General features: G+C 30.5%; 2 protein-coding genes across 3 annotated transcripts in view; both read left to right on the forward strand.

Annotated features, from left to right (window-relative positions):
- Positions 1 to 31: 31 nt before the first annotated feature.
- LOC136795537 (uncharacterized) lies at positions 32 to 8,650 on the forward strand. Its single transcript, XM_067046440.1, has 6 exons — positions 32 to 408; positions 4,070 to 4,466; positions 4,541 to 4,640; positions 5,965 to 6,066; positions 7,912 to 8,067; positions 8,502 to 8,650. The coding sequence occupies exons 1-6, from the start codon at positions 153 to 155 to the stop codon at positions 8,556 to 8,558; spliced, it is 1,068 nt and encodes a 355-aa protein (XP_066902541.1). The 5' UTR covers positions 32 to 152; the 3' UTR covers positions 8,559 to 8,650.
- A 2,898-nt stretch (positions 8,651 to 11,548) lies between these two features.
- The window catches only part of LOC106677357 (uncharacterized), a 12,760-nt gene continuing 10,438 nt past the window's right edge, over positions 11,549 to 13,870 (forward strand). For both annotated transcript variants that reach the window (XM_014415239.2, XM_014415240.3), the window contains exons 1-3: positions 11,549 to 11,891; positions 11,991 to 12,064; positions 13,173 to 13,555. In XM_014415239.2, coding sequence (XP_014270725.1) covers positions 12,042 to 12,064; positions 13,173 to 13,555 — 406 coding nt within the window. In that variant the 5' untranslated portion in view covers positions 11,549 to 11,891; positions 11,991 to 12,041. The remainder of the gene's footprint in view (positions 11,892 to 11,990; positions 12,065 to 13,172; positions 13,556 to 13,870) is intronic.

Below are 13,870 nucleotides of genomic sequence, written 5' to 3' on the forward strand. Positions count from 1 at the left end.
TTTATTAATTAAATTATGTACTCAGGAACGGAGAAGACGAGAAAGAAAATGTTTGCCTGTACGAGTCGCTATTTCTAGATGGAATTGTACTAACATCATCAAAACCGCACATCAAGCTACCAATCCCTGTTGTAATTTTTTTAGGATTAGTAATGATTATTACGGTCACATTACACGCTTTCATGTATGCTGAAACTATCAACGCATTGGATAAACTCATCGATTATGGTTTCCCTGCCATATTAGTGTCCAGTATGCTCTGTACGCTTAAATATAGAAGAGAAATTCACAACCTGAGCCGAGATGTTGACTCATGGGGCACCTTTAGATATCTTGAAAAAGAGACGGAAGATGTGAGAATGAACGCGAAACTTTTGGCTCAGCGCTTTAGCAGATTCTATATGTTTAGTAAGTTCAACTTTATTATTAGAAATTCATTATTTATGTATATTTTAAATATTCAAGTGAAGTTCTATTGACCGCTTGAAGTTGTATAATTTTGTTGATTATAAAGCTCTACAAAATTATTATTAAAATACATTTAAAATTATATGTATTCATAACCTTACAAGAAGTGATGTAGCGTGAGGGAGGCGATTCTCAACGAGCCCACCCCTAAAACCTTTTGTATTTGATTTGTATTTTTTTTTTAAATAAAAGTTACATTTAGTTTAAACACAGGTTTTTTTGTTTTGTTTTTTTGTAGTGAAACACAAAAACTTGTTTGATTCATTTAAATGTAGCCGATTCACCTGAACAAAACCACCCGTCTATGAGTGATAATTGCAACTATATCATTGTTGCAGTCATGTCAGTGTAGTCGCACTAGATATGGTGATAGTTGATGGTACAGGTAATACCAGTGTACAACTGTCACATGTACAAGTAATGACTATAAACTGTTGCACAGATTCAGTCTCTGTAACAGTCGCAATCACAGCCATGGAGGATACTGTTTAATAGTTGCAATCATAACAGTACTGTTGCACTGATTCTGAAGTGGCATTTGATTGTACAAGTAATGTTACTGAACTAATAATCGCCTTGACAGTGAACTGTCACAACATCTCAACTGTAATGTCGATAGGTGGGAAAACAATGTTCTTATATATTGTTTTGGTTATTTCTCAACTCAATTATTGATTCTATTCAAAGTTTTTAACCTTATCAACATTAGTTGTTCCTGGTGGTGGCTTGAAGAAATACCTGCCAAAAGTTAATATAAATCGTAGCCGGAGTGAGTCAATATCAAAATGGATCTTAATATCGAAAGAACAAGTATTCGAAAAATATTCCTCTAAGTAATGACGGATCAGTTGAAATCATAAAAGCACTCAGATGACTTTGGCTGAGTTTAATTTGTAATCAGATATAAACCACGAGTAATTTTTTCAAGGACCCATTTCATTAAATAAAGTTTCAATATTTGCAAGTCTTTTCGATTTGTGGATTTTTTTTTCTTTAAACATCAGAAAAGATAACTAATAAAATAGTTTTCACAATAAATTGTCCCAAAGATATGTGCTGCCATACCCTTACGTGGCCCATCCTAAAAGCAGTCGCGGCCCATGAATGATCGCCCCATATAGTACAAGACCCGGGAATAAAAATAAGGCAGTTATCTCACCCTGATTTTTGATTACTTTAATGAAAACTATGTATAATTACTAGTCAAAACTGATGAGTCTACCAAGTATAGGTAGGGGGAATAAAAAATGCCGGCTGTTTCAAAACCTTAAAAAAACATTGATTTTTCATTCGGAGCTCTATATCTTAAAAACTACCAACAACACTAGGAAATCTAAAAGAACATTTTTTAAAGAAGAGTAAATTTGATGAAATATTAGCCCTAATAGAGATATTTACGTCCAATAGTTTTCGAGACATAGCCTTTTAAAAAGCGACATATCATAAAAATGTATTGAAATATCAGTAGTTAGTTAATTTATTTTGAGAAATCTATATCTCAGGAACTATGCGACGTACAGATGTCTATTAGCAATCAAATTATCCTAGTTTAATGTACTATAAAGTAGTTTATGACCTTTACCTTCATAGGAATAGTAGTTTTCATGATATTTGCTTGAATAAATTGATTTATAATTGTTCGGACAATAAGTTTAATTCATGAAAAACTTTATTTCAGAAACCATTGGATGTACAGATGTCTACCAGCACTCAAATGAAAGCTAGTTAAATTTACTATAAAATAGTTAATAATGTTTATCTTTCCAGGAGCAGTAGTTTTTATGATATTTGACAAAATAAACTCACAAAATGTTAATTTCTAGTTGTTCTTATAAAATGTTGTATCTTTGAAAAAATATATCTCTAGACCCATAAGACACACATATGTCTGCCAACACTCAAAATAAAGGAAATTTACTTACTATAAAGTAGTTTATGACACTTATCTTCGTAGGGGTAGCAGTTGTTATGATATTCACATATGAATATAAATTTGGCAAATGAAAATTTTTCTGAACAACTATAAATCCATTTATTTTAGCAAATTTCATGAAAACTACTACTCCTACGAAAATAAACGTAATAAATTACTTTATAGCTCATTAAACTGGCTTTAATTTGAGTGCTAATAGACATCTGTACGTCTCATAGTTCCTGAGATATATATTTCTCATATATATAAATTAACTAACTACTGATATTTCAGTACGTTACATACAACATTTTTATGAAATGTTGCTTTTTAAAAAGCTATAAAAGAACCATAGAATATAAATAGCTCTATTGGGGCTTACATTTTAGCAAACTTACTCTACTTTAAATGATGCTCGCTTAGATTTTCTAATGCTGTTGCTAGTTTTTAAGATATAGAACTCCGAATGAAAAATAAATTTTTTTTTAAAGTTTTGAAACAGCCGCCATTTTTTATTCCCTCTAACTATACTTGGCAGACACATCAATTTTGTCTAGTAATTATACCTAGTTTTCAATTAAGTAATCAAAAATTGGGATGAAATAATTGTCTTTTTTCTCCCTTGGGCTCTTGTACTAATAGGGGCTACAGACCGATCGAGAACCACTGTTCTAGTTAATGTTATAGAAATTAATAAATTTTGTGAGTAAATATCAAGACAAATCATGTTTATGATACCATTAAGAGCAACTGATTTTACTGTAGTTATATTATCCCCATAAATAAGGTGTTCTGTTCTTTATGTGGCTAAAAGCTGATCGAAATTTGTCACAACTCCTTCTTTGTCCTTTCTTAAGTAATGAAAACTGAACTTCTATTTCACTAAGTTACTCCATCCAGACTTTCACTTTTTATTATTAAAAGAGCTGAGAATAACTAAGTTCACACCAATCTGAATTGCTAGACCTGTAATCTTTTATGTTCCAGAAGTCAAAAATGCTAAAAAATATAATCATTTAGAGACCTATAAGCACTGGCAGGGTCATCATTAACCCAAGGAACTGAAAGATATTGGGGGTCCTTAGAATTAGAAAATTTCTTTTCTCTTCAACTTTGGCTTATTAACCAATATAAACAACATATTAGTAAAAAATTATGATTTTATTGAATATTTCAAAACTAACAACTGTTTAAAAGAAAAAAAGTTAAACATTTACATTGAGGTGTCTATTTCTTGAAGTACATCACTTACTATAGACATCATTGATAAAATGCTCAATATATCTTGAAGCAGTAGTAATTCTTAATTCATTCTTCACTTGTGTTAATTAATTAATCATAGGAGTATGAGGACCCTCTGTATCACCCTGAGACCAAAGCAGAGACCCTGTGAGTCCCTGGAGTAAAGATGGAACTCTGAGTGCTGATAAGACTATCACCTGTAAAAATCTAGCTCATATAGCAATAATAAGTGATTATCTGATAAACTTGCATAATTCTAATTCACCATTCTAATTTTAATCCAAAACATTTAAATTTTTTTTTAAAATTTTAAAATTAGCCTTGAATCTACCTATTTGAACCTATTTTCTAAGCATCCATCATGCATAACATGTCAAATTTGGAATCAGTTCTTGTTTCCAAAAGGCTATTGATGTGAACTTATCCATTTAATTTATTTTTCAACAGCGATAATTATGGGAACTGGTGCATACTGCTTAGCTCCTCTCGGAAAATTTCTGTTTCTGGAACCATCAGACCCAGCAGATCTTCTCATATTCCCATGTTGGACACCATTGCCAATCGATACTAATTGGGGTTTTTATACCACTTACTTTTGTCAGTCTGTGATAATAATTTGTGCCAATATAGCATTTTCAAGAGTTTTTTGCTATAAAATTATTTGTTTTTATACAATTGGACAACAAATGAGGCTTATTGGTTCTGCTTTATCAACCATAGAACAAAGAGCTGAAAGGCAGATGAGAGAGAAAAAAAATTTAATAGTCAAAGGCAAAACTAACATTCATTTCATAATGGAACAAGAAATTAAACAATGTGCAAGACAATATCAAACTGCTTACAGGTATAGACATTTTTTATTTTTGATCTTATAATTTTATAGTAGAATTATAAAAATCATGTTATTTATATTTTCAGAGCAGTGAAAGACACAACCAGCATTTTCAGACCAGTAACCAGTGTTGTTTATCACTATGGAATGTGGGTGATATGTGCTACTGGCGTCAAAATCGCGATAGTAAGAATGTAACTTTACATAAATTATGTTTTTCAAGTTTTATTTATACATTTACATAGTATAACGCCAAATATTGAAGAATAATCCTATAATAATAATAATAATAATAGAATGTTATTCTTCTGATGTATATTCCATCTTCACTGAAGATTACACAAAAATCAAACATTTTGATAATCAACTTTAAGAAATAATTTAAATAAAGAACTCTGGGGATTAAAATCAGCTTCATTTATTTAACAGATAGCCTTGAATAAAAATTGAAATTTTTCACAAGTTCAAATATCTTTTGTTATTAAACCTTAAATTAATGCAGTAAAACATAATGCATCTTTAAGGTACAACTATATTTTTATGTTCAAAATCCAAAACCACTTTGATACTATCTCAAACAAGATTATTGAATATACTTACAAAATAATTCTAGCATAAACAGAATAAAAAAATTAATAATAATGGATTCCTTATCCAGTGTTTGGTTGGTTATAAAAAAAATGTTCTAGAAAATTGGTATTATTACTTAATTTGTAAATACTATTCTAAATAAAACAGTGGCCAAACTGCTTCTCGGACATAGTACTGATTGAAGACTGATATTCAGTTATTAAAAGAATATATATCGAACAAAACATATTTAAGTGAAGAGAAAACTACTTCACCATTTGATGAAAACAATATGGATTATGAAGCAAATAATTTATAAGAAGAAAGTAAGAAATATACTCATACCAACAAGAAGAATAAATACAGAAAGAAAAAGGGATTTAGTAATACAATAAATGTTGCCAAACCTCCTGTTAAACCAAATGTTCATGATAACTTCAGAAAGTATTTTGGTGAATATTATAATCCTGACTATGAAAAGTCTGGATGCAGTCAAAAAAAGAGAAGTCCAAATCATCTACAAAAGTCAGAAGATCAGATGGAGATATTTGAACCTACGACTCAAAGTGTTTGTAAAACATTAAATTAATATACAGTAATCCAATAAAATTTCAATAAATAAAGGAAATAATACAAATTTTAGGAAGGAAATTGGTGTAGAAAATTGGTATTATTATTTAATTAGTAAATAATATTGTAAATAAAACAGTAGATGACAACTGTTTTATTGGCAACTGTCTTTCTTTATAAAACCCTCCCTAAATCCATTACAAAAAATGGTGGTGAAATTTACTTTTATAAATGAAAACATATTTTATGGACTGATAATCTATACTGAAGAAAGCCAAGTCTCTAATATTATAATGAGTACTATAATATCATGGATAATGTAGTAGTTTGCAAAATTCATTTAAATTACTAATTAGTTCCAATATTTCAGGAAGAACAACTTTTCATGAAAGTACAAATACTCATGCTACTAAATGTTATTTTGGTCAACCAATATCTGTATAGTGTCAGCAGTGAAAACTTAAAAAATGAGGTATTATCAATTTAATAAATCTTATAATATATAAATAAATCTACAAAAAAAACACGAATATTAAATTCTTTAAAAAAAATCTTTTATTTATAACTTAATTATTACAGTCTTCAAGTTATCTTTTAATTTATACTTCTTTTTCTACCAGTATTGTCTTCTTTAACAAAATATATTATTCTAAATGTTGATGCAACTGTACAAATGAATTGTTATGTAACATTCCATCAGAAGTATTGAATTTAAACAAATAACTATTATTATGTTTGTTGGTCGGAATTAGTAGTTCAAGTTTAGCTGTTTACTCTATTTTTTTGTTATTCTTATTGTCGATTTATAGTCATCTGGAAAGTATTCATAATTATAATCCACATTGGTTCAGTCAGATTAGTTGTTCTCAAACGGTGTGCTTTAGGAGAGTCTGGCAACACATAATTTGGTGAAGATTTGTTATTAGAACTATTTTATTAACCATATTTCCTGATGTTTGTGTGCCAGCTGAAAGTTAGTAAATTTTACTGAAACTACTTAAACATTTCGTTCAACTGATACATGTATCAACTGAATTTCAAACGATTTCTAATCCAGACAGGGTGACCAGATGTCCAGTTTTTTAAGGATGTGTCCATCTTTTCAGGTCTTGAAGTACCATTTATAATTAGTCCTAGCTCCAATCTAAGAGGTGAGGTACTCTACATCAGATGGTCTTGAAAATGCATGTTCAATAGGTAAGATTTACTGGATAGGAGGTGAGTTGACAGGAAGATTACGGTTATTTGCTGTAGATCCTCACAGGATGAAATTTCCAATCTGTAAGCTACTTGCTTACAAATGCTAAGGGAATGGGAAGTATTCATTTTAGGTCCTTCCAGGAACTCCCTCCGTAAAGTATTTGTTTAAAGTCAAGAATGTAGCCAGTTCTATAGGTATTTGCTGTAGATCCTGGTGACAGGATAGATGTTATTGGAAGTGGATAGATCTTAAGAATACAGAGTGGATTGTCACACTTTATTTTGTCAAGTTTGTGCTAGGTGGTACCTCTGGGCTTAAAAATGCCATCGAGAGATGCAACGTACAAGGCTGGTTGCTCAAAAGATTCTTTTATAATCTTTATGGATTACAATGAGGTGTTCATAGTTGACCATAGATTCAATATGAGGAGAAAATAGTCAGGGGTCTTGTCAGTAATATAGATAAGTAATACTTATCAGATATATAAATAAGTAAAACCCATTTTTTCTGTTCTGAGATTTCGACCTGAATTTGAGGCTATTACCAGGGCTGAAAACAAGATAACAACCCTGGTTCAGAGAAAAACAAAAAGAAAATAATAACAAACATACTTGGAAATGAATATAACAATAGATTAAGTAGATAGTAGATGATACTAGAATAGAAGATAGAATATAATATAGTAAAGGAAAGAATTTTACAAAACTAATGACAAAAAAAGTTTTTAAAAATCAGACAGTGCTAATGTAAATAAAGAAATAAACATAATGATGCACCTTTCATTTTTACAAACAGCATATTTTAAAATGTTTATTCTCCTTAGATTCAGAGTAACCACATATAATTTACAAAATTTTCTTTTGAGAAAAAAAAAGGAGGACATTTGTAAAATTTGGAGAAGGAATACTAAACAAAAGTCTATCAACATTAAGAACTGTTTTTAAAAAATTTTACATTTACAAGAAAACAAATACTATTCAAAATCAGTAAAAGTAATAATCAATTTAAAAAATACTTAATTTTTACTAATTTTATATATCAGTTAGTAAAAAATTAAAGATCCAAACAATGTATATTTATATATTTAATTTTTCTTTAAACAAACAACTTTTTTAGGTTGAGTTGCTAAGAATCGTGACATATTCCTGTCCTTGGTATAAGATGCCAATACATTGTCAGAAAAGTATTCTTCTGATGATCACTTCCATGAGTCACATACCATCTTTTAATACTATTTTTGGTACTGAAACCAATATGGAAAACTTTGGAAAGGTAAATCAGAGGTTATTTCATTATGAAAATATAATTTATTGTTAATTCGAAGCTAAGAAACCAGAAACATTCGTTTTTATAATATTACTATTAGCTTATTGAAATTTCAGAGTTTTTTAAGACATTAACTTCTTTAAAGCACCCTCAATCTCTTTGTGTGTATTTGACTTTTTCCTTTATAAAACAAAGAAAAAATCTAAAAATTGTATAACAACTTTATTTCTTATTAATATTTGCAGGTAACTAGTGTAAGTATATAGTATTAATATAATAAAACATATAGTTAGTATTACAACTTACTTTTTAAATTTTTCTCCAAAGATGAAAATATAAAACAGTATTTGCTAATTTTAAGAGGAGAGTTAAAAAAAAAAAAGATTCAAATAAATATAAGGTAATAGTGATCATGGTATTAATTAAATTTTCGATTTCAGATACTCAATGGATCATATTATTACATTTCTCTTCTTCTTACAATCTTAAGTGACTAAAAGAAGATTAAACACTGTAGAAGATATGATAGTTTTATGGCAATGGCATACTAAAAGTAAATTAAAAATATTGTCACATAGATAGAGATGTATTTTTGTCTTTACAAAGTTGATTAAATCTTATTGTTTTGAGTTTATTTCTTTATCCAATAATTCAGTTAGACTAGATATCATCTATAATTTATTAATAATAAATCAATGCATCCATAATTTTGGTCAGTAGTGAAAGAAACTAATATTTCACTAGGATATAAATCTTTATTAAAATTAGATGATATTCATCAAATATGCCAAAGAAATTATCGGAGGGTATCAATTGGAATTGAGATAGAGCTTATTAACTACTAGAAAAAATTCAAGTGTTGACAGACTTATATACTTACATTTTCCATAAACATGAATATCAAAGAATATATTCAGATTTGTCATAGACTGTTTTATGTTTAAAAAAAAAAATTGATAAATGTCAACAGTTGAAGATGAATCCATAAATTAAATGATTCAGTAAAGAAGCTAAAAGTAGTCATTAGATCAGATTTTTTTAAAAATATCTTTATTGAAATTTATAACTTTATATTATATAATACATTCAGTGAATTTGATCTTAGTTAAAATGGAGTGTTACAGGCGTGTAGAGAAACTACCCATTGGTAACACTCTAATGAAGATCAGAGTTTATTTTGTTTTGTTTGTTGCATTTTTACAAAAATCATGAGTTTAATACAATAAGTAATACATGTTAGTGTAAAATGATGAAATCTTAGGTTATCATTGTATAAACCCAATCAAATGTCAGTTCTGTTCATGTGGTGTTGTCAACTAGAACAGCTAAAGAATATATAAATAAGGAACCTTCTTGAGTAGTCCTGGCAGTGAGTCTCAAAAGAATGGTCAACCTTGATACTAAGAAGTTAATACAACATATTGAGGTAAAAAAGACAAATTCTAAAATCTCCCAACAAGTTTGCCTGGATTTTTCAGGTCCAGACCAGTGGTATTGGGAGTATTCCATGAAATATTTTCTTTTTCTAAACATTTTTGGAAAGTATAGGTAGAATAGATTAAACTCCCCCCCCCCTTCCTTACCATTTCTGGCACACAAGGTGCGGTAGCAGTGGGGCATGCGCATGTTACTGCTCCCAAATCTCAACAAAACATAAAATAAGGGATTCCATCGGTTGAGCGCCTGATGCACCTTGTCCTCTCAATTAGTCTTAAAACTATTTAATATGAGCCGTTTCGGCCCACATTGCAGGGCTTCATCATGGCTTTAAAAATAAAAATAAAAACATTTAAATGAGGTGAAAATAAATGAATTACAAATACTAATAATCTCCACCGCAGTGCTCGCCTTTTTATCCACCATCCTTTTTTACCTCATTTAAGTGTTGTATCTTTTTTAACCCTGATGAAGCCCTGCAATGTGGGGCGAAACGGCTCATATCAAATAGTTTTAAGACTATTTGAGTTTTTCTCATTCTCAGGTCCGTCCAGCCCTCCTGGTCCATATCCGTTCGGGTACCTCCTGCCGCTCATCAGGTTTCCCAGTCTCGGTCCAATTCAACTTCCCCTTTTCCGGTGTCTCGCCGCTGTAACGACCTTCCCATACGTGGGGCCCATCACCTCCTTCCACCCGTAAACGAACTCCCTTAAGAAGAGATAGTTCTCTTCTTCCATCAAACGGGGGAAATCCGACTCGGCGAGGGCGAAAATCCCGGTCTTTCTCGACAGCCTGGCTCGGTGTCCTTCCATGGCGGAGTCATCTACTAATACGTGTTATACTGTTTGAAAATCTCCAGGGGTTGATGTTCTTACCAAAGCTGAATAGAGACACATTTCGCTTTGCTAAAAGTAGTAAGCAGTTTCTTTTTCATAAATAGTGGCTTATTATGACGTGAGCTTCTTTTGAACTTCCCGACTTTCGAGTTGAAATCGACAGAAGTAACTTGTTATAAACAGCAGAAAAGCGAAGCTGAACGTGTAGTAAATGATGATGAGTAATTCTTTGATCAGAATCATAGAAAGACAACAAATAACGGAATTGATATCATTCTTTACATTGATAATTGTCCTAACCTGCAAAAATAATCAATGTATGATAAACCTATCTTAGTACGCAATATATTAATTTCATTACATCAATTCCATTACACATAAATTTCTGAGCAAAGATAAGATCCAAAATGAAACGTTCATGTTCACATTCTGATTGAAGAGAGGTGAAACGAACTCTGGAAGATGACCCAATTAATACACCTGACAAATTCGTTTCTATTATTTCTGGACCCAAAAAAAATAGGATGCGCTTATAGGATTGTTCAAATGCTGGATAAAGATTTCTTTGACACAATAAAATCTCCCAGCAGCCAAACGTGCTGTGAAAGTGTACCTCTCAGAAATATAGAAAATGAAGTATGCGGAATAAAAGTACTGAAGAAGAATTTGAAGTAGTAAAACCTAGTATTACTACGGCTGTACGTGATAAAATAATTATAAAACTTTGATGTGCCCACTCAAAAAATTGTCTCGTCATAAGAAAAATGCAAGATCTTATTCATTTAATGAATAACAATCATATTCTGAAATTTTATTATTCATTCTATAAGAGCTCTCAACTAACCCTTTTAGAACCTATTTTGAAAATAATATGGAGACATATAAGCTATCTATTAACTTCAACGATCTTTCTCCTGTTACATTTTATATGCAGAGGAAATAACAGGGTACCCCTATTCTTCCATCACCTGTCATTAAATATTTTCCTTGCGTGTTCAACCGATCCAATGCCATTCATTATTGTTTTAAACTGCATACATTGTGGAAATATTGATACAGAGTCCGGTAAACAGAGAATGATAAACGAATATGCTTTCATTTTATTGAAAATTTCATCACGTATTATACCCACAGAAACAGAAATCCTGGACATTTCGAAATAGGATATTCAATACAAGAAGATATCAAATTATTTGGGTACCCATATTTAATAACCTAAAATTGCCCAGAACAAATTAGAAAACAAACATTTTTGGAATGTCGATAGTGTTACTACACTTTATCTAAAAATAATACTATCTCTGGATCATTATCATCAACGACGAATCAAGCAAGACGACTAAAATGATATTTAAAAAAATAAATTGCTTGGTCTTTTCGATGTTTGGACCTAAAATATGGATATGAAGTAACATATGGAAAGGTAAAATTTCTTCAATCTTCGAGTAAAAATTCAGAAAATAAACTTTAATTGTACATACGAGGTTACCTTGAGGGATGAATAAAGATCAATATAAGTACATAGGCAATAATGACAGCCCTTATTTACCTGTACAGGTGAGTGTAATTAGAGCTTAGTAATCAGTGGTTAGAACCAACATCTTCTGCCATATTAAATGAGTAATTAGAATCTATATCCATGCTTTCTTCTCTTAGATCGAAACATCTTTTCTTTTCAAGAGGGAAGCTACGATACAAGACGCTTAGATGGATACTAAAAACCAGGCCAAGTGTGTACCAATCATTTTTTAAATTACAGCACTAAAGTTTGAATCTATTTTTTCATTCTTCATTTGCTTTAATTTTGGGATATCAATTTTCATTGTGCTAATTTGATTAAATGACAGTTTTTTTCGCTCATATATGAGTTTCGGACATTATCCCCTGGACTAGTTATTTTACACTCAGTAATTTTATCATTAAGGATCAAGAAATAACATTGAAATGCTAAATAGATATCAAGGCAACATGAGTAATTCCTCACTCTTTCTTTTTATTTTCTCTTTGCAAACTAATATCACTTCGAAAATCACTCGAAGGCCGTTTTGGGTTTTGTTAAAGCCATTTTTCGAGAAGACTTTTTTTTAAATATTCGCATGCAATTTTTATAGTAGGTTGATATTTCCAAAGCCAAAATTTCAGTCCCGAAATAGGTTCCTTCGACAATTATGGGTACTGTCATCAAATTTTCAAAAACAATACTATATTTCACAGTTTATATTTTATTTTATTTTTTATTTATTAATTTTTTTTTTCAAAACTTTGAATCATTTGACTTAAGTTTACTGAAATGGTACTTATTAATATTTAATTTCTATTCCAAAATCCTCGGATATAACTCTCACTTGACACTGGATAATTTTCTTAGCCGTTATTTCTGCCGGTCATGGTTGATTGTTTTTTTAAGAGTAGTATTCATTCCAGTCTTTGTTGGATTTAGCAGAAAAACATTGGGAAGTTAAATTAAATATAAAAATTATAATTTTTTTTTCACACCACTAAATACGACGTCTGGATCCGCTTATGAATATTACTCACACGATAATAACACTTAATAAAAAATATTTAATTATAGATATAGTCACGAGATTAAAAAATAAAATTTAGATACAGAGTCGTTATCAGTTAATTATTAGCTATAATCTATTTATTTCTCTGTTAATCCTATATACTTATTCTTTACTTCCTCTCATTACCTCCCTCAAACAAATTCATAATTATAACGTAATAATCCTTAATCGTATTTTATGATTTTTTTAAAATAATTGTTTGATGGAAATCCTGGTTTATAAAACAACTAATATTTACATTCATTAATCAAAAGATTCTCTATTGCAGGAGACATAATAATGGTCCCGGACTCGTGGAAGAAACATCACAACTATTTCTAAATGGACTGAGGCGATACAAATCCGAGTCGCCGTTATCCATACCGATACCGCTCATCGTCGCGGTAGGAAATATAATGGTTTGTTTGATGGTAACTGGAGGGATTGTAAACTATACGAAGACGGATTGGGTGCAGCTATGCATCAATCTCATATTCATCCCAGTCTCGGTAATGGTTGGAACAATGATCCTCAGGTTTAAGAGATCCTTTAGCTGGGTCAATAAGGAGATTGACAGCTGGTGGAGCTATAAGCTTCTTGGAAAAGAGACTGATGTAATGAAGAAAAATGCGGCAGAATGGATGGCTTGGTATGGGCAGTACTACTATATTGGTAAGTTGTAGTTCTGAAATCTGCCTATGAACACGAGGTAGGGGAAGTTTAGTTTTTTATAAAGATTATTTCTTCTGAAAAAGATAATCATATTGAATATTCAGAATAGAAGGATCATTAAAATAAGTTCATAAAGTATTTCCTCTGGGGGGAAAATCCCAACCAATTCTATTACTGTTTCCGCAAAGCATGCTGAAGATATTTGTAGTATCAGTTAATGTGCGAAAATAATCTTCTATATAACATTTTTCAAATTGTACAAGAAAGGTCAAATAATGATCGATTTTTATTTTATTAATGTTGACCTTTGTGATA

The sequence above is a fragment of the Halyomorpha halys genome, unplaced genomic scaffold (genome assembly GCF_000696795.3).
Source record: "Halyomorpha halys isolate HHAL.00 unplaced genomic scaffold, Hhal_1.1 Scaffold95.1, whole genome shotgun sequence".
NCBI lineage: Eukaryota > Metazoa > Arthropoda > Insecta > Hemiptera > Pentatomidae > Halyomorpha > Halyomorpha halys.

Bases quoted from the DNA above. Each gene is read 5' to 3' on its own strand.
- LOC136795537 (XM_067046440.1), top strand. From the start codon at position 153: ATGATTATTACGGTCACATTACACGCTTTCATGTATGCTGAAACTATC. The intron at 6,067-7,911 runs GTATTATCAATT...CAACTTTTTTAG, and splicing joins GTGAAAACTTAAAAAATGAG to GTTGAGTTGCTAAGAATCGT. The intron at 8,068-8,501 runs GTAAATCAGAGG...TTTCGATTTCAG, and splicing joins ATATGGAAAACTTTGGAAAG to ATACTCAATGGATCATATTA.